General features: G+C 40.9%; 1 protein-coding gene across 1 annotated transcript; it reads left to right on the top strand.

Annotated features, from left to right (window-relative positions):
• Positions 1–5,848: 5,848 nt before the first annotated feature.
• On the top strand, positions 5,849–19,022 carry LOC142544847 (nectarin-1-like). The gene is made up of 2 exons (XM_075651879.1): positions 5,849–6,017; positions 18,368–19,022. The coding sequence occupies exons 1-2, from the start codon at positions 5,906–5,908 to the stop codon at positions 18,898–18,900; spliced, it is 645 nt and encodes a 214-aa protein (XP_075507994.1). The 5' UTR covers positions 5,849–5,905; the 3' UTR covers positions 18,901–19,022.
• Positions 19,023–19,076: the final 54 nt, after the last annotated feature.

The raw sequence follows: 19,076 nt of genomic DNA, 5'->3' as shown, positions 1-19,076 counted from the left end.
CTTTCAAAAACCTAGGAGTCCACCGTTCCTCTTTTACAGCACGGAAACAAGCTCTTCTCATTGAATCAGGCAAGATGAGGCTTTTCCTTGCCACTGTACATTTGTTTTTATATAATGGAGATATTTGTGTTTGTTTCAAGAAATTTGGGATTTGTTTCTTGTTATTTCTGTGAAATTGAAGATAATAGCTCGAAAACTTTCATTTCTCCGAAATTGTATGTTAAAGATATAAGGTAAACCGAGAAACTCACTGAAAATGTGGAAACCAACTCTTAAGTCTAGACTCTTTGTGTGTGTGTATACGGTATGAGAGTGTGTATCTGTGTGTGTGTATGTGCGGTATGAGAGTGTATATCTGTAACAAGGCTCTCAAGTCTAGACTCTTTATGTGTGTGTATGTGCGGTATGAGAGTAAAACAATAAAATAATTTGATTGTAACATGTGTGTATTCTTATATACATGTTTCTGCAAAAAGATTTTGTGTATCGATTGGAGGTGCTCGTTTTACTTAAATTGATGCTTGATTGGAGGTGCTCGTTTTACTGGAAGGGTCTAGACTCTCATACCGCACATACACTCTCATACCGCACATACACATACACAAAGAGTTTAGACTTGAGAGCCTTGTTACAGATATACACTCTCATACCGCACACACACACAGATACACACACTCTCATACTGCATACACACACACACAAAGAGTCTAGACTTGAGAGTTGGTTTCCACATTTTCAGTGAGTTTCTCGGTTTATCTTATATCTTTATCATACAATTTCGGAGAAATGAAAATTTTCGAGCCATTATCTTCAATTTCACAGTAATAACAAAAAACAAATCCCAAATTTCTTGAAACAAACACAAATTTCTCTATTATATAAAAACAAATGTACAGTGGCAAGGAAAAGCCTCATCTTGCCTGATTCAATGAGAGGAGCTTGTTTCCGTGCTGAAAAAGAACGGGAAGAGAGAAGTTTTTTTGTGGAGAGAGAGCTTGCTTGATTCAATGAGATGAGCATGTTTCAGAAATAAAAAAACCACGGCTGATGCTGAGAGAGAGAAGCAAAATTTTGAAAAAGTGAACCATGGTTGATTTTTTTTGTTAAATAAAAAAAATTTAATTGACACGTGTCAAAAAATAACTGGAAGGGGGCAGCGCTCCTTAGTAGCATTGACTGAACCCTTTTATACTATGAAAAAATTAATTAAAGAGAAAGTTTAAAAAATATGATAAAGTTGGTAGCATCGTGAAATAAAATAACTGCAAGTTGTGAAAATGGGTTGTTTTGAAATCAAAACCTTGGAATAAAACAATAAAGGGTATTAGAGCCCCACCTGATATATCTTAGGCTCGAAACGAACTTGAAAAAATGGACCAATAAAATAAGGTAAAAAAATTGTGTGAGACAGTCTCACGAGTCATATTTTGTGAGACAGATCTCTTCTTTGGGTCATCCATAAAAAAGTATTACTTTTTATACTAAAAAATTTACTTTTTATTGTGAATATCGGTAGGGTTGACCCGTCTCACAGATAAAGTTTCGTGAGACCGTCTCACAAAAGACCTACTCATGAAATAATATTATTTTTTTGTTAATAAAGAAAAATATATAAAATATAAACAAAATATCAAATAACTTATAATATTCCAAATATATATAATGTACTCAAATAACATAAAAAATCCTACCAAAAACACTTTATGCTCCACATTCTATTCAACTATTAATTATTCTATACATTTATTTAAAATTGAATTGCTTATATTTATTTACTGGATTCATATCATCAACTTTGATTACTTTCTTAAATTTTCAGTCATGAACGTGAGATTTAATGTCTGATTTGCCTCACATTGTGGATGATATCCTCAACTATTCCTTCCACTGAGGTGAAAAGGAATGACAAGGTATTATTCAAATCTACCGTTTCAACAAAATCCTTTTTTTTTTTTTTTGCAATGATCTCAATTTCTCCTATTTTTGTCACTTTTCTAGTAGTTGTGGATAATTACTGAGATATTGAAAATTCAAATATTAAATAACATGTAAGTTTCGTATTCACTACTGCAATCAAGGCACCCTTGGTGGAATCGCACAAACCCCAAAGATAAAAAGAAAAAATGAAAACTCAAGAAACACAATAAAATCCCATTATATAAAATGATATATCTATTGGTTCTCTAGTGTAACGGTCCAATCAATTTGTTTTTAAAGCGCATCATACGCGGTTGTCACATACTCATTTAAATGTCCAATATCTTATCCGCAGTTTGTCAATGTGAGATTTCGTCTAAGAGTTATCTCACTTTTTTTCGGAACTTAATGTCCTCGATAAGGTTTGTCCCACCATCTCAAGCCTACACGGAGCACTAAGATATCAAATATAGCAGTTCAGCTCACTTCTGATATTGTTCGTTTTGGTTCGTTGCCTCACGACATTGTAAGATTTCGCCTAAGGGCCTTCTCGCCGTGGAATTTCACCTAAGGACCCTCTAAATGGTAGTATGACAACCTCTTGGGATACGTTTTAAAGCCGTGATTCAACATGCCAAACAGACAATATGATACAAAGGCTGGACCATTACATTAAGGGTTTTATGTGAAATTTTATATCGTTAAACAACGATAGAGAGATATTGGCAAGGGCATAAGTACTGTAGGGGCTAGGGTGGAGCCCAGCCTATATATATATATATATATTAATATCTGGCCCAAATTAATTTCATATATTTTAAAACAGCAGTTTGATCCCAATATTAATCCAATTATGTGTATGCATATGTATTATATACTTGCTAGAAATTTGCCCAAAAAATAACAAATATCATGAATAAATTAAAAACTGTGGAGATATTAATAATATTTGAGTTAAATAAGAAGTATGTTGAGAAAATGTGATACAAACATGATTAAAAAATGTATTGTATTACTAATTGTTTTTTACATTTTTTTTCACTTTGTTAAAACATTATATATTTGATATATAGAGTTTATTATGCATCTTGATACCTTAAATTCTTAGTACTGAATCTTTTTTTTTTTATGTGTGTGACAACTATTTTGATGTGTTTTAAATCCATGAGACCACATGCTAAAGCGAACAATATCACAAATGTGCTGAAACTTCACAATATTGTGTTTTGATATACCACTCGAATGTCAATCTAATGGAGGAGGCATGGGATTGTCAATTGAAGAAGACAACTTCGTGGCCGACTCGTTGCCTCTCAAGTCATAGCTTATGATTGTTTTGTGTGTGAAAAAATGAAGGTATATTTGTAAACTTAAGTATATATAGCTTCACCAACGTAGTTAGTAAATAACCATAATCTCTATTTAGACAATATATTATATATAATTTAATTGTAAGTCCAAATAAATATTTAATTTATCACCGTCACAATTAAATGCAGAATAAAAGTTCCTGAAACATAAATCGTGCCGGATAAAAGTACCATTAAAATAATTAAATGTGAATAATGGAATAGATAGTTTGAGGGAGTCAATATTTGAGAGATTTAGTGAGTTGGACATGGTGAAACACACCAAATTTATAATTAAATAATAATACTCAATATAATATATATATATATATATATATATATATATATATATATATATAACACTATGACGTGGGGGATATTGTGGACATAAAACCCAAGATCTCTCCCTTATTTGAGAGGTGATGCCAATTTGACCAAGAGGTCAGTTAATTTCACATCATTACATCATGAAAACTGAAAAGTGCCTTTTCTCGTGTAATTTAATCATACTCCAAAATGATTTAACGAAGAAATTGAAATCAAACCAAAAACTATTAATTATAGTATTTCTTGATTTAAGTGAAATTTGAAATCAATCCAAAAATCATATTAATAACCTCCCAAAAGATTTCTGGCAACTAGGCCAAGGAGGGCCACATAGCAAAGGAATATTCTACCAAGAATTTTTTATTTTTTACAAAGGTTTGGAACTGGTTTTCAATATTTGTCTTACCTCGATCGAATCCCCAAGCTCACTCGAAAGCCACATCAAGCAACCCTGTAAAACCACTCGGAAGGAAGAAGAAGGACCTGCAACGGCAGAGATTCGACATCTCTAGATCGATTCCGAGTGAAACGGTTCATTGCTAAAGAAAACCAAAGTTCAGCGCAAACTAAAGGCGAAAGGACCATTCGTCACCTATGTCGGAAGGAGAAAGAGCCAGATTTAGATCTGAAATACTACTCTCAAGTCCATGTACGTACAGCTCTCGTCGGATTCACAATTTGTCAGATCTTCAGTTTCTAATCTGAAGCCATTAATGTAAAGAACCTAGCGAGTTTTACGGGTCTATTTGTCCAGAAATTTCTCAAGTACTTTACTTTTCTAGTTATATTTTTTGTAATTTTGATTGATTTTTTTTATGACATTTTGATATTTTTTACATTGTTAAATGGATTCATTTGAAAACAATTAGATGGAACAAGCATGAGGAAAATGCTTATTTTTCTCTGAAAAGCTGTAAAAAAGTATTTCTTAGTATTTCTTGATGATACTTCTAGAAAATCTTTCCAAACTTTTCAACTCCGATCTTGTTTTTCCAATAAGGGATGCTTCGAGGACTTATCCAACGCATCCAATATTATTAAAAGACTTTACAATAAAAATGAAAATAGTCAGTTGTTCAAAATTCAAATATTCCATAACCCTTGTCTAGAAAACAGACAAGTTCCACGCATGCTTTCAATGTCTTCTTCTTGGCTGAATGTGTGCCATATAATCTTCCCTCATATGAGGGTGTGTTTGGTACTAGTGATGAGATAAATAAATGATTGATTATGCTATAAATAACAAGATTGATATATTATTAATCAAACATTATGTGATTCTTTTAAGATTGTTTGGTTCAACGTTTTGAATATGTGATTAGCTTTTAAATATTAATAAATTTACTATTACATCCTTTCTAAGTTTACTTATTTATTGTACACATCTGGAAGCAATACATAGTATTAGATATTAATAATAATAATGTTAATAATAAAGATATTAATAATCTTTGAATTAATAAGTGTAAATATCATAAAATTAAATATAATAAAAATAAAAATATTATTGATAAGCATAACCAACATTGAAATTTAGTTTTTATTATTTCATTAAAATATATACAAATAAATGATTTTTTCAAAATAAAAATATATCTTTATATTTTTTAAAGTTTAAATCAAATTAAATAATAATGATATATATTAAATATCAGGATCAACATCTATCGTACAACACTCTAAAATAAAATTTTTATTTAATAAATAACTTTAACACTTTAAGAAATAATAGGAGAAAAATGTAATTTATTGAGTTTTGAAAGTGTATCTCACTTGATTTGTTAGATTAATAATCAAATAGTTATTCACAAAATTGGATCTTGAACCGTGTCAAAATGATTATTAAAACATCTTAAAATTTTATCCAAACATTGGATAAGTGTTTGACTATTAATCTATCCTCGTTTAATCCACTCAACCAATCACACCCTAAGAATATTATAAACTATTTTTTGAAAAGAAATGGAATCTTCTAATTAATTAAATTTGATATAAGATATGTTTTAAACCATTTTTTTAAAGAAAATGACATACTCGGAATTATTTTAAGATTATTTTCTTAAAAAATTAGTCGATCAGGTTGATTTTACAAATTTCTCCTATATATTTCTATCAAGTTAACGGTGGTCTTAGATTGAATCGGACACATAAATATATTTTCTCAAGTCATAATATGTATTTATTTATTTAAAATTAATTAAGTAGAGGGTCGACTTCTACAAGGATATATAAATAATCCACCCTAAGCTCCTTTAATTCCCATCCCAAACAGCCTCGAAACATTTTCATTACATAATCTTGTTGTTTCCACAATGGCTGCTGTGTTCAAGGTGCTAGCAATCATGTGTGTAATGATGGTAAGCCACAGAGTTTATGCAGATCCAGACATGCTTCAAGATATTTGTGTTGCTGATCTCACTTCTGGTTAGTAAATATCGATCTATATATCATGCAACTTACACGTATACGTGTGTGTAAAATATAGAATAAATTAGTCACATAATCTCGTCATGTTTGTTTAATTTATCTGATCAACATAATTTACAAGTTATTATATTAGTATAGTGATTTATCGAGTACACCTAAAGATAACGACGGTGCAACAATTGTTTTAATGAGCTAGATTGATCAATTTAACATAAAGACAAAAAATTATGTGAAACGGTCTCGCGGGTCGTATTTTGTTAGACGGATCTCTTATTCGGGTCATCCATGAAAATATATTATTTTTTATGTTAAGAGTATTATTTTTTATTGTGAATATCGGTAGTGATGCAACCCGGGCGAAACAGACGAGTCGGGTCAGGAACTCTGCCGGGTAAACTATCAGGATAATGAAGGAAATAGGAGTTAGACGCCGGGCTTGGATCGTAACTTCTCGAGTTCCTTGGAAGATCTGTGAATAAGAAAATAACCACGTGAATGGGCGCCGAAGGGGAGTCCGGCGTGGCCACTCCGATGCTTAAGTCAGCAGGGTACTCAAGCAATAAAACCAATGTAGCCAAATGATGGCTGTGATGATTGGTGTGTAGTAAATGAGAGTATTAAATGTGAATCAATATCTAAAAGATAGTAAATGCAAGTAAAGGACCTGATATTTATAGTAGAGGATACAATGATGACCTCTTTCTTCGTGTGAGAGCATTAATTATAATAGGGTGGCTGATTATACCCTATTGTTCTGACATGTCAAATCGCACACTTGTCACATCCAGGCCACTTGATTTATTGACCACTTGTAATAATGTCAGAGATAAATCGGCTATAAACACTGTTGATCGGCGGCATTAAATACTTCACTCATATCGAAGTGATCAGGGTGAGGTATTCGTTGGGATTCCTTATAAGGACATAAATGTATAACTTCTCAGAGGGGTTCTGCTTCGGATGATCTCGTGGCCTGACCTCTGATTGACCGGCCCTTCCGTGGGTTCTTCCAGCCACTTTCTCGTTATCCTGGGTAATTTCATGACTCGGGTGCCGATCCGTTCGATCACTTTATTGATATGGTCAGAACCTTTTATTCTCCTGACCCGAGCATTTAACCATGGATATTATCCATGACCCGGGATATCTTCGGGGCATCATCACTCTTATCCATGACCCGGGATATCTCGGGGCATCATCACTCCTACCTTAATTAGTCGGGCTAGAGTCCACTCGTTGTCCCGATTAGTCTCGTGTGCCCGGTCAGGAAAATTGTTTGCTTACTTGCTTATTATTATTTTTTAGGCTGATCGTAATATATGGACACGTGGATTATAGCTGACATAGGCCGTAGGATTTGTCAGAGACTCTTTTTTTTCCAAGAGAATGAATCATTATGACGCATTAATTCCTGGACCTGTCTTTTCGAATATCTTCTCGTCTGTATGAATATCTTTGCACTATTTCCGATGAATATCTGAGCCGTTGGGTCCATTATGGATTAATGGTATGGATTGGCTTCACTCTCCTATATATATAACAACCCTTCCTTTGTTCAATGACACCGACATTCATCTTCTAGAGAATACAATGGCAGGTGCAAGCGGTTCCAAGGCTCCTGATATGGCGGAAGAATTCATGAAAACAGCCCGGGAGAAACGAAAACTGGAACTGGAGGATGAAGTCTTCCATAAAATTATCCACTACTGGGAAAAGCTTCAGAGACTGAAGTTTCTTTACGAGACTGGGGAAGCTAATACTCCTAGACTGGTGGTAAAGCTGAAGGAGTATAGGGAACGTCTGCATGTTTTCGAGACAGCTGATCTTTTCAAGGACGATTATGTCTACGAGCTGATGCTCTACAAGGAAAGGAAAATTCTGACGGACATTGTCGAATCCGACAGCTTCCTCAAATCGTCTACTGGAGAAGTAAAGGGCTGGATGACCCTGTGGATGATGTTCGTAGAGGAAGCATATTATGATGTAGTCCGCAAGAATTTCTTCTTCTGAATAAAAGTTATTTTTGTTTTATATCTCCGTTACTCTCCCAGCACCCTTTTCAGGGATAAAAACGCTTGTCCATTTCTAATTCTGTCGAGAATTTCAATTTTTCTAGATATTGTATTTGTACTAGGAACTGAAAAATAAATCTCCCTAACTGAGATGCCGGGGGCTAAAATTCCTCATGCTATAAAATAAGATGCCGGGGCCTCAAACCTCCCGGGCTATGATGTAGAATCGTAATGACGCATGCATCAATATTAAGTTCCTGTCGAAAAACGTTCCATATTTCGAGATGGTGCACATAGCCAAATACCAGCCGAGCTACGTTCTTACGTGGAGAATCTAAAAAGAACTGTCGAAGAGTATATCGAAGTAAATGTTATTTCCACTTGGTACAAGATTCAAGATATTACCATCGCTTACCAGAATGGCCTGGCTCTTACTCGCGCACAGAGAGCAGTGGCGAGGAAATATAGGCGAGAGCTTGAAATAGCTCGAATTGCAGACCTAGCCACCGACCAAGCTCTGTTGCATGCTATGCTGTGGAAGGAGTGGCATCATTTGAACAAGATTTCAACCGCCGAGTTCTTCACCAATCTCTACTTTCAAGAGTTGACTGATTGGATGAATGAATGGCAGGATTATGTATCTTCTAGAATAGCTGTAATACGACGCCGACCATTTCCTTAATAAAAATTTTAATGTATCTTGCTACTTTATATCTTTTGTGAACAAGCCGGCATAGATTAAGAATCAATAAACAGGAAAACCATACGCTATTAATTGATCGCCGGATCCTCGTGCCACCCGCGCTTAAGATAATACGCCGAGGCTTCGTACCACCCGGGCTTAGGATCATACGTCGGGGCTTAGCCTTCCCTGATCATTTAACGTGATGTCAGAACGACGCATCCCCCCCTGACAAGCTGTCATGAACTGTCCGTATTCCGAGCAAATGAATGACTATAATTTCTCGATTTGTGCTCACGTCTTTTCAAATATCCCGCCCAATGATGCCGCCCAATTTTCGAGGCTGATCTGGTCCGTTCGATCTGCTTTAGATCAACGGTATAGATCACTCTCTTCTCCTATATATAGTATATGACTGGTTTTCAAAATTCACTTGCAAATTCCCTTGTAGCGAAGCTCTGCCAAATTCTTTTCTCGAGTTTTTCCGTCGCTTGGGTGTTATTCCGGCGATCTTTCCGTTCATCGACAACCGGTCACGATCTCCATTTCTTCCTAGTAAGTCTCTTTTCCTCATTTATCCTTTTCATTATGTCAAATTCCACATCTTCTACGTCCGGCAAAAATGTCAGGGGTCGATCGGAGGATAACTCCCCGACCCCTTCTAATACCTCCGTTCGCCTTCCAGTAGGCATTTCCATTTCCCATTCTCGACCCCTTAAAAAATCCAAAACTTCTTCTTCTCGTCCCGCTGGTACCCAGGGTAAGGGAAATGAGAAGGCCACAAGTCTCCCATGGTTTTCCACTGTGACTTCTACCCTTCGCCCGGGTAGTATAGAGGAGTTGAGATCTTTGGGCTCCATCCCTTCTACTTATGACATCAAAATTCCCGGACCGAACGATCACCCAGATACCCCTCCCCCCGGCTATCATGCTTTCTTTCTTGTGCAGCTCAAGAGTGGTCTACGCTTCCCGATACATCACTTCTTTGAAGGAGTTGCCTGATTTTTCAACCTTCCCCTCAATCACCTCCACCATAACGCTTTTCGTATTATGGCTGCTACTTTTGTACTGTTCCGTATGAAACAAATTCTCATCAATTCTTCAATTTTTCATTATTTTTATTCTTGCCGGCTAAATGATGGGGTCTTTTCTTTTATGGCCCGGATGCATTACCGGTTCTTGACTGATATCCCTTCCTCTCTGAAGGGATGGAAGACAAAATTTTTCTTTCTTCAATTCCCGACTCTCCCTACCACTGCCTTGGGCTTTCTCTCTGCTATGCCCTCCCAACCTGAGCTTCCCCGGGATTACAAACTCCTCCCTCCTTTTATCCAAGTCTGGGGGCCCTAGAAAAACAATCTTATCTTTCCTCTGTGTTGATCGGGGGGGACAACTTGATTCATTATGGGATTGGGTCCCGGCCTGAAGACCCCGTGGACAAGATAATAGATGAGTTCAATCACCCCGGGTCGCAGGCTTGTAAAGTATTATCTTACCATTATTTCCCTTTATGTATCCTTCACTTGCTTGGTCATCTAACGTGCTGTTTTTCTAATGCAGCCGAAGACATGATCAGGGCGAGTTTCCAGGAGGCCGCGGCTAAGAGAAAAGCCGAACAAAAAAGAGCCCGGGCTGAGAAAAAAGCTCGGGAAACTCAAGAGGAGGAAGAACGCCAAGCCCGGGCATTGACTGAAGCCCAGGAAACTGAAGGACAGGGGGATGAAGCAGAAATGATTGTTTGTGAGGAACCCATTCTTCCCCAGGAAGAATCCGCCGTCCCATCTACCGAAGAGGATCCAGCTCCTCTTAATCAACGAAAGAGGAAAGCCATCCAGGAAATGGTGGTGGCAGTAGAGGATGACGTCGAGGAGGTCGTCCGGTCTCCTCCTATGACAGGTTCTTCTACCGGGCCCTCTGGGGGAAGGCCTTGGGTTATTCCCAACATCTTCGGGGAAGATATTGGTGCGGACCTTCTTAAAATGATCCGAGGCCTTCTTCGTCCTGACGAGGTGGCACACCTTCAGGGACTTCATCCCAACGTGCTTCTCTGCGAAGGAACGTCCCGAGTTTTTTCTGTAAGTTCAGGAAATTGTAACCCCCCCGTTTTTTCTTCTCTCCCTTTCTTTCTCTTTTCTCGCTTTAACCCCAAGTTTGCACAATATTTTCAGGGCCTGCAGATGCTCGTACATTCTTACGAGCGAGTAGCTATCGTAGCTAAAGGGGCCAATGCTCGGGCTACCTCGGCCCAGGAGACGCATGCTAAACTCCGAGAGGAGGTGGGTCGTTTGAGCGAGCTTCACGACCATGTGTTGGCTCGGGAGAGGGCTGTCTGGGAGCAGCAAATGGATTTGATGCAGGCGGAGCTGACAACGGCCCGAGCAGAGACACAAGTGTTAAGGAAGGAAGCCGAGTCCTCCCGTGCTCGAGCTGATGGTCTCCAGGCTGCCGTATCCCTTCTTAAGATTGCTCAGGAGGAGCAGATGATCAAATTTTTAAAATCTCCTGAGTTCAAGCTGATGTTGGCTAAGAAAGCCTTCCCGTACTTTGAACAGGGCTTCAACAAGTGCCTGGAACAATTCGAGGAGGCGGGTTTGGTCCCAGCTGACCAGGAAGATTTTCCAGACTTAGAGAAAGCAGCAGCCTCTCTCCCAGAAGAGGAGGAGGAGCAGAACAAGGAGCACGATCCCAAATAAAACTAGTTTGTTTTTTTTGTTTTTTTTGGTTTTTTACTCCCGGGTTCCGGGCACTCTGTTAATATCTTCTTTGTTAACGAGATCTCTTTATCGCATTTGATAACAGCTTCCCCAACATTCCTATATTTGAAAGTATAACCGGGGTACGGGTCCACCGGGCCAGGGTACGGGTCCCTGGACTTGAAAGTATAACCGGGGTACGGGTCCACCGGGCCAGGGTACGGGTCCCTGGACTTGAAAGTATAACCGGGGTACGGGTCCACCGGACCAGGGTACGGATCCCTGGACTTGAAAGTATAACCGGGGTACGGGTCCACCGGGCCAGGGTACGGGTCCCTGGACTTGAAAGTATAACCGGGGTACGGGTCCACCGGGCCAGGGTACGGATCCACCGGACCAGGGTACGGGTCCCTGGACTTTAAAGTATAACCGGGGTACGGGTCCACCGGGCCAAGGTACGGGTCCCTGGACTTGAAAGTATAACCGAGGTACGGGTCCACCGGGCCAGGGTACGGGTCCCTGGACTTGAAAGTATAACCGGGGTACGGGTCCACCGAGCCAGGGTACGGGTCCCTGGACTTGAAAGTATTCGCACGCTTTCTCGATCAATCTTTTTATTTGATGTAGAAATCAGTAGATACAAGCGTTTTTTACACATAATATCTCTTTAAATGAAAAGTATTACATGGCCTTTTGAGAGTTTGTCCCAGAGAATCTTCAAGATAATAAGCTGCACCAGAACTGATTTTTTGAATTATTTTGAAGGGTCCTTCCCATTTTGCTTCCAATTTCCCTACATCGCCTACCGATTTCACCTTTTTCATGACCAAGTCCCCTATCTGAAAGTTTCGCGCCCGAACGTTCTTATTATAGGATTTCATTACCCGGATACGATAAGCTTCCATTCGAATGTTAGCTCTGTCTCGCCTTTCTTCAACCAGATCAAGTTCAATGGCCCAGGACTGATCATTGTGATTTGGGTAGGACTCTATCCGAATAGAAGATTGCCCGATCTCCACTGGCAGGACTGCTTCTGACCCATAGACAAGGCTATAGGGTGTTTCCAGAGTAGATGATCGAGGAGTAGTTTGGTAAGCCCATAAAACACTTGGCAATTCATCCACCCAATCTTTTCCTTTTCCGTGGAGCCGGGTTTTCAGTGCTTTCACGAGGATCCTGTTAGTTACTTCCGTCTAGCCATTAGCCTGAGGGTAGGCTACTGAGGTGAAGGATTGAATAATCTTCATTTCATGACACCAGGAGGTGATCTTTCTTCCTTGGAATTGTCTTCCATTGTCGGAGATTAGCTTCCTAGGGATGCCGTATCTGCAAACAATGCTTTTCCAAAGAAATTTCATAACTTCGTCTTCAGTAATCCTGGCTAATGGCTCAGCTTCCACCCACTTGGAGAAATAATCAATAGCTACTAGAAGAAATCTTTTTTGTGCCCGGGCCATTGGGAAGGGGCCCACTATATCTAGACCCCATTGATCAAAAGGGCATGAGGCGGAGATTGGTTGCATACTTGCAGTTGGGCGATGGTGAAGATTGGAATGGCGTTGGCAACCCTGGCATTTTCGGACTAGTCTGGCGGCATCTTGATCCATCCGGGGCCACCAAAATCCTGCTAATAGGGCTTTCTGAGACAGGGCCATCCCTCCCAAGTGTTCTCCACAGCACCCTTCGTGAATTTCCCGGAGGATGTACTCTACTTCACTTTCTGAGATACATTTCAACAGAGGACCCATGTATGATCGCCTGTAAAGAGTGTTGTTTAATAGAGTGAACCTGGGTGCTTGCTTCTTTACCTTTAAAGCCTGAACTCGGTCAATCGGAAGCTTGGCATGGACTATGTATTCAATCAGGGGAGTCATCCATGAATTTATTTGGGTAGGTGATGCCTCATCCACAGATAGTACCAATCGGGTAAAACACATGATTTCCCGGGTATTTACTTCGGACATAGAAGCAGCTAACTTGGCCAGACTATCGGCTTCCTCATTCTCTTCCCGGGGTATTTGTTCGATGCTCCAGTCGGTAAAAATGGCAGCTCGGGCTGTTATGAGTTTCAAGTATTTGAGCATTTTTTCATCTTTGGCCTCGTAAGCACCCTTAATTTGTTGTGCCACCAACTGAGAATCAGAGTAAATAATTACTCGGGAGGCTCCAACTTCTTGGGGGGCTTGTAATCCTGACAAAACAGCTTCATACTCAGCTTCGTTATTTGTAACCCGGGAATCGATTCTCAAGGCCAATTTTATCTTTTCCCCGAACGGAGCTATTATGACCACTCCAACTCCGCATCCGGATATATTTGAAGCGCCATCAACAAAGACTCTCCACACTTCCTCCTCTGTCGGTTGAATCATTTCTATCAAGAAGTCTGTCAGAGCCTGAGCTTTGATAGCGGTCCGGGGTTGATACTCGATGTCGTATTCCCCCAGCTCTATTGTCCATTTCACCATTCTTCCTGAGACTTCCGAATGTGTCATTATTCTTCCGAGTGGGGAATTGGTGAGGACCACTATCGGATGAGACAAAAAGTATGGCCTTAATTTTCGGGCAGTCACTACCAAGGCTAGAGCTATTTTTTCCATTTCACTATATTTCAACTCTGCTCCTCGGAGGGCGTGACTAACATAATATACGGGCCTCTGATCCGTCCCTTCTTTCTTGATGAGAACAGAACTGACAGCATGTTCAGTAGCAGACAAATAAATCCACAACTTTTCCCCCGGCTCCGGCTTTACCAAAACAGGTAACTCGGATAAGTGTTTTTTCAAGTCTTGGAAAGCTTGCTCGCACCCTTTATTCCAACCAAACTTCTGGGCCTTTCTGAGGACTTGGAAAAAGGGATAACTCCGGTGAGCAGATCGAGAGATGAATCGGGACAAAGCAGCAATCCTCCCGGTCAATTTCTGTACATCCCGAGTAGATTGAGGGGAGGGCATGTCAATCACAGCTTTTATCTTTTCCGGGTTGACTTCAATTCCTCTGTCTGTAACCATGAAACCCAGAAACTTTCCACTCTTGACCCCGAACACACATTTGGCCGGGTTGAGCTTAATCTCATACTTTTCCAATGTGGCAAAAGTCTCTGTCAAGTCATCAATAAAACAAGACATTTCTCGAGTCTTAATCAAGATATCATCCAGATATACCTCAATATTCCTGCCTATCTGCTTTTGGAAGACTTGATTCATGAGGCGTTGGTATGTGGCCCCGGCATTTTTCAATCCAAACGGCATGATCACATAGCAAAAGGATACCCCCAGAAGTGATGAAACTGGCCTTATCTTGATCTTCTCGGGCCAAGGGGATTTGGTGATAACCCTGATATGCATCCATGAAATTTAGTAACTCAAAGCCGGAAGTTGAATCTACCAACTGATCGATTCGAGGAAGCGGATAACAATCCTTCGGGCAAGCTTTGTTCAGATCCCGGAAATCTACACACATCCTCCACTTCCCTGTGGCTTTAGGGACAAGGACCACATTAGAGAGCCATGTGGGAAATTGGACTTCCCTGATGTGGCCGGCTCCCAACATTTCCTTCACCTGCCCTTCTATGATTTTGTCTTTTTTGGGCCCGAAGTGCCTCTTCTTCTGTTTTATAGGTCGAGATCCGGGGATGATGTTTAGTTTGTGCTCGGCTACTTTGGGTGATATTCCCACAAGTTCCTGTTGGGACCATGCAAAAATGGAGATGTTAGTTTTTAGACAGGCTAGGAGTTTTACCCGGGTGGAGTCTTCCAGGTCTCGGGCCACTCGGATACTTTTTCCTGGTTTTATTTCGACCACCTCTTGCTCGTCCTCTGCCACAAAATTTACTTCATTTCCCTCTACCTCCTTTGCTCCCTAGGCCATTTTCTTTCCCATGTCCTCCCTTCTTGCCCTTTTCTGGTCTACTCGGATTGTTTCACCATAGCATTTCCGGGATGAGGGTTGGTCTCCTTTAACCTCTCCCACCTGCCCTCGTATCGGGAACTTGATCTTCTGGTGATAAGTGGAGGTTACAGCTCTCATCTCGTTCATAGCTGGCCTTCCAAGGATTACGTTATACGAAGATGGGGCATCTACTATGGTGAAAACTGTCATAATTGTCTTCCTCAAATCTCCACTTCCAAGTGTTAGGGGTAAAGTGATTTCCCCTTCAGGATATACAGCATGACCGGCAAAGCCGAACAGAGCCGTCGCAACTACTTCCAGCGGATACTCATGTAAATCCATCTGGACCAGGGCTTCCTTGAAAATAACATTAACAGAACTCCCATTATCCACAAAAACTCTCAACACATCATAATTAGCGACCTGGGCCTGAATAACCAGAGCATCATTATGAGGTAGGCTGACTCCTCTGAGGTCTTCCGGGCCAAAACTAATAACCGGCTCACTTCGATTTCTCCCACCAACTTCTAAACACACTCTTCTACCCCTAGCTTTCCTGGCTCGGTTGGAGTCACCATCAGTAGATCCTCCCGAAATCATTTTGATCAATCCCCGGATAGGGGGAAGGTCTTCTCGTTCCACTTGTCTGCTTTTTTCTTCCCGAGAGTTCCCTTCTGTTCTCCTGCTTCCACTGAAGATAGCCGATCTCCTAGGAACATTCGGTCCAGGTCGCCGCGATACCCAGGGCGGCGACCTGGGCTCCTCCCGAGTAGGGCGAGATTCCGGCTCAGCATGCTTCCTAAATCCCTTCCTTAGGGATCGGCATTCATTCGTGTTGTGGGAGCATTCTTTATGTAGGGTGCAATATCTGACCTTCTCTGAGCGGACCGGTCGGGGTGTGATACTAGGGAGTGGGGCCACATCCGAACTGCATTCTTGAACTTTCATACCCCGGGCAGTTCTCAAGGGAACATGAGAAAGATGCCCGGTACCATTCCTCTTGTTATTTCTTTCCTCAGGTCTGACAGCCCGGTCTCCCCTTGCTCTCTTCAATGCTTATCTCTTCTGGTGCTGGGCTTCTTCCATATTGATGTACTTTTCTGCCCGGGATAAAAGATCTTCGAAATCTCCGGGTAGTTTTTTGGTGAGGGAGCGGAAGAAATCCCCTTCTAGCAATCCTTGCGTGAAGGCAGTAGTTTTCATTTCGGGAGCGCAAGCAGGCATGTCTAAGGCTACTCGGTTGAATCTTTTGATATAAGCCCTTAGAGTTTCCTCCGGGCGCTGCTTTACCTCGAATAGGCTAAAGGCGGTTCTTTTATATTTCTTACTACTGCTGAACTGATGTAAGAACACCTTCTGAAAATCTTCGAAAGAAAGAATACTTTGAGGAGCTAAACCCTCAAACCACCTTTGAGCCGAGTCAATCAGAGTGGTTAGAAATACTTTGCATTTAATTTGGTCCCCATAACAATGCAACATAGCCATGTTTTCAAAACGAGCGAGATGCTCTTCGGGGTCAGAACTCCCATCGTAGTCCTTGATTTTAGCCGACTTGAAATGCCCGGGTAATGGTTCCCGAATAATGATGTCAGAAAATGGGCAACCTTTTGCAACCGGAGCGTTGCCCTTAGAACCAACATGCCCTTCTAACATTTTCACTTTTTTCCTTAATTCTTCCAATTCTTCCGCAACAGTGGGAGACTTAGAACCCGCGCTCGATTCCCCCTCCTCTTCCCTTCTTTCTTCCCTTCGCGGCTGTTCATGTTGTTGCTCGGGATGACTGGCATGGTGAGAAGTGGCCTTCTTTGTCCGTGGCCATTTTAACTGCATCAGTTATAATCTTCTGTAACTCCTCGGTGGTTAAATGAATGGTAGGCTGAGGACCATTAGGGAGAGGACCATCAGCACCAGAGATACGAGTGTTGTTTTCTCCTTGAACATTAGTGTTGTTTTGATTTGCTGTTCTTCTGGTAGGAGCCATATCAACGTCTTAGAACTCAGAATTTCCCACAGACGGCGCCAATGATGCAACCCGGGCGAAACGGACGAGTCGGGTCAGGAACTCTGCCGGGTAAACTATCAGGATATTGAAGGAAATAGGAGTTAGACGCCGGGCTTGGATCGTAACTTCTCGAGTTCCTTGGAAGATCTGTGAATAAGAAAATAACCACGTGAATGGGCGCCGGAGGGGAGTCCGGCGTGGCCACTCCGATGCTTAAGTCAGCAGGGTACTCAAGCAATAAAACCAATGTAGCCGAATGATGGCTGTGATGATTGGTGTGTAGTAAATGAGAGTATTAAATGTGAATCAATATCTAAAAGATAGTAAATGCAAGTAAAGGACCTGATATTTATAGTCGAGGATACAATGATGACCTCGTTCTTCGTGTGAGAGCATTAATTATAATAGGGTGGCTGATTATACCCTATTGTTCTGACATGTCAAATCGCATACTTGTCACATCCAGGCCACTTGATTTATTGACCACTTGTAATAATGTCAGAGATAAATCGGCTATAAACACTGTTGATCGGCGGTATTAAATACTTCACTCATATCGAAGTGATCAGGGTGAGGTATTCCTTGGGATTCCTTATAAGGACATAAATGTATAACTTCTCAGAGGGGTTCTGCTTCGGATGATCTCGTGGCCTGGCCTCTGATTGACCGACCCTTCCGTGGGTTCTTCCAGCCACTTTCTCGTTATCCTGGGTAATTTCATGACTCGGGTGCCGATCCGTTCGATCACTTTATTGGTATGGTCAAAACCTTTTATTCTCCTGACCCGGACATTTAACCATAGATATTATCCATGACCCGGGATATCTTCGGGGCATCATCACTCTTATCCATGACCCAGGATATCTCGGGGCATCATCAGGTAGGGTTGACTCGTCTCACAGATAATGATTCGTGAAACTGTCAATCAAGAGACTTACTCTAACATAAACAGTAAAAACCAATTATTTATCAGATTAATTTATTTATAAAATAGTCACAATTTATCATATATTACCTTTTGACTCCGGATAAATGTAATTCCATTTTTTATGCAATATAAAATTTAACAGCTGTAAAAGTCAACGGCTTTGCGTGCAAGTCAAACGCGACGGCGGACGACTTCTTCTCCGCCGCCCTGGCTAATCCCGGCATCACCAACTCCTTTGGCTCACTGGTAACCGGAGCCAACGTAGAGAGAATCCCAGGACTAAACACCCTCGGCGTCTCCTTCTCCCGCGTGGACTACGCCCCCGACGGCCTCAACCCGCCGCACAGTCACCCACGAGCCACTGAGATAGTTTTCGTTCTCTACGGCGAGCTGGAAGTCGGCTTCATCACCACCGCCAACGTCCTCTACACCAAGATCATTAAGACTGGCGAGATCTTCGTCTTCCCTAAAGGTCTCGTCCACTTCCAGAGGAACAACGGCATCATCCCGGCGGCCGTGATCGCCGCCTTCAACAGCCAGCTTCCGGGGACTCAGTCCATCGCCACCACATTGTTTGGAGCTTCGCCGCCTGTGCCTGATAATGTTTTGGCGACTGCCTTTCAGATTGACACTAACGAAGTTCAGATGATCAAGTCCAAGTTCGCACCCCAGTAATCATATCATATATGGAGATTTGAACTTTGCGTTTGGTTTAAATAATTTGTTTTCATTCGTTTACGTTATAATAAAATTTCCTATTTGTTGCACAGCATTTACAAATAATAATGAATTAGCCATCGGCTGTAGGCATTTCATAAAATCACGTTATAAATAATACAAGAACAAAGTAT

This window comes from Primulina tabacum, chromosome 5, assembly GCF_025594145.1.
Source record: "Primulina tabacum isolate GXHZ01 chromosome 5, ASM2559414v2, whole genome shotgun sequence".
Classification (NCBI taxonomy): domain Eukaryota; kingdom Viridiplantae; phylum Streptophyta; class Magnoliopsida; order Lamiales; family Gesneriaceae; genus Primulina; species Primulina tabacum.
This window is presented reverse-complemented; position numbering and strand designations above follow the sequence as displayed.

What these genes read in the sequence shown, in the direction of transcription:
- LOC142544847 (XM_075651879.1), top strand. Translation starts at nt 5,906, where the DNA reads ATGGCTGCTGTGTTCAAGGTGCTAGCAATCATGTGTGTAATGATGGTA. An exon ending in TGTTGCTGATCTCACTTCTG is followed by an intron (nt 6,018 to 18,367) that starts GTTAGTAAATAT and finishes AAAATTTAACAG; the next exon opens with CTGTAAAAGTCAACGGCTTT.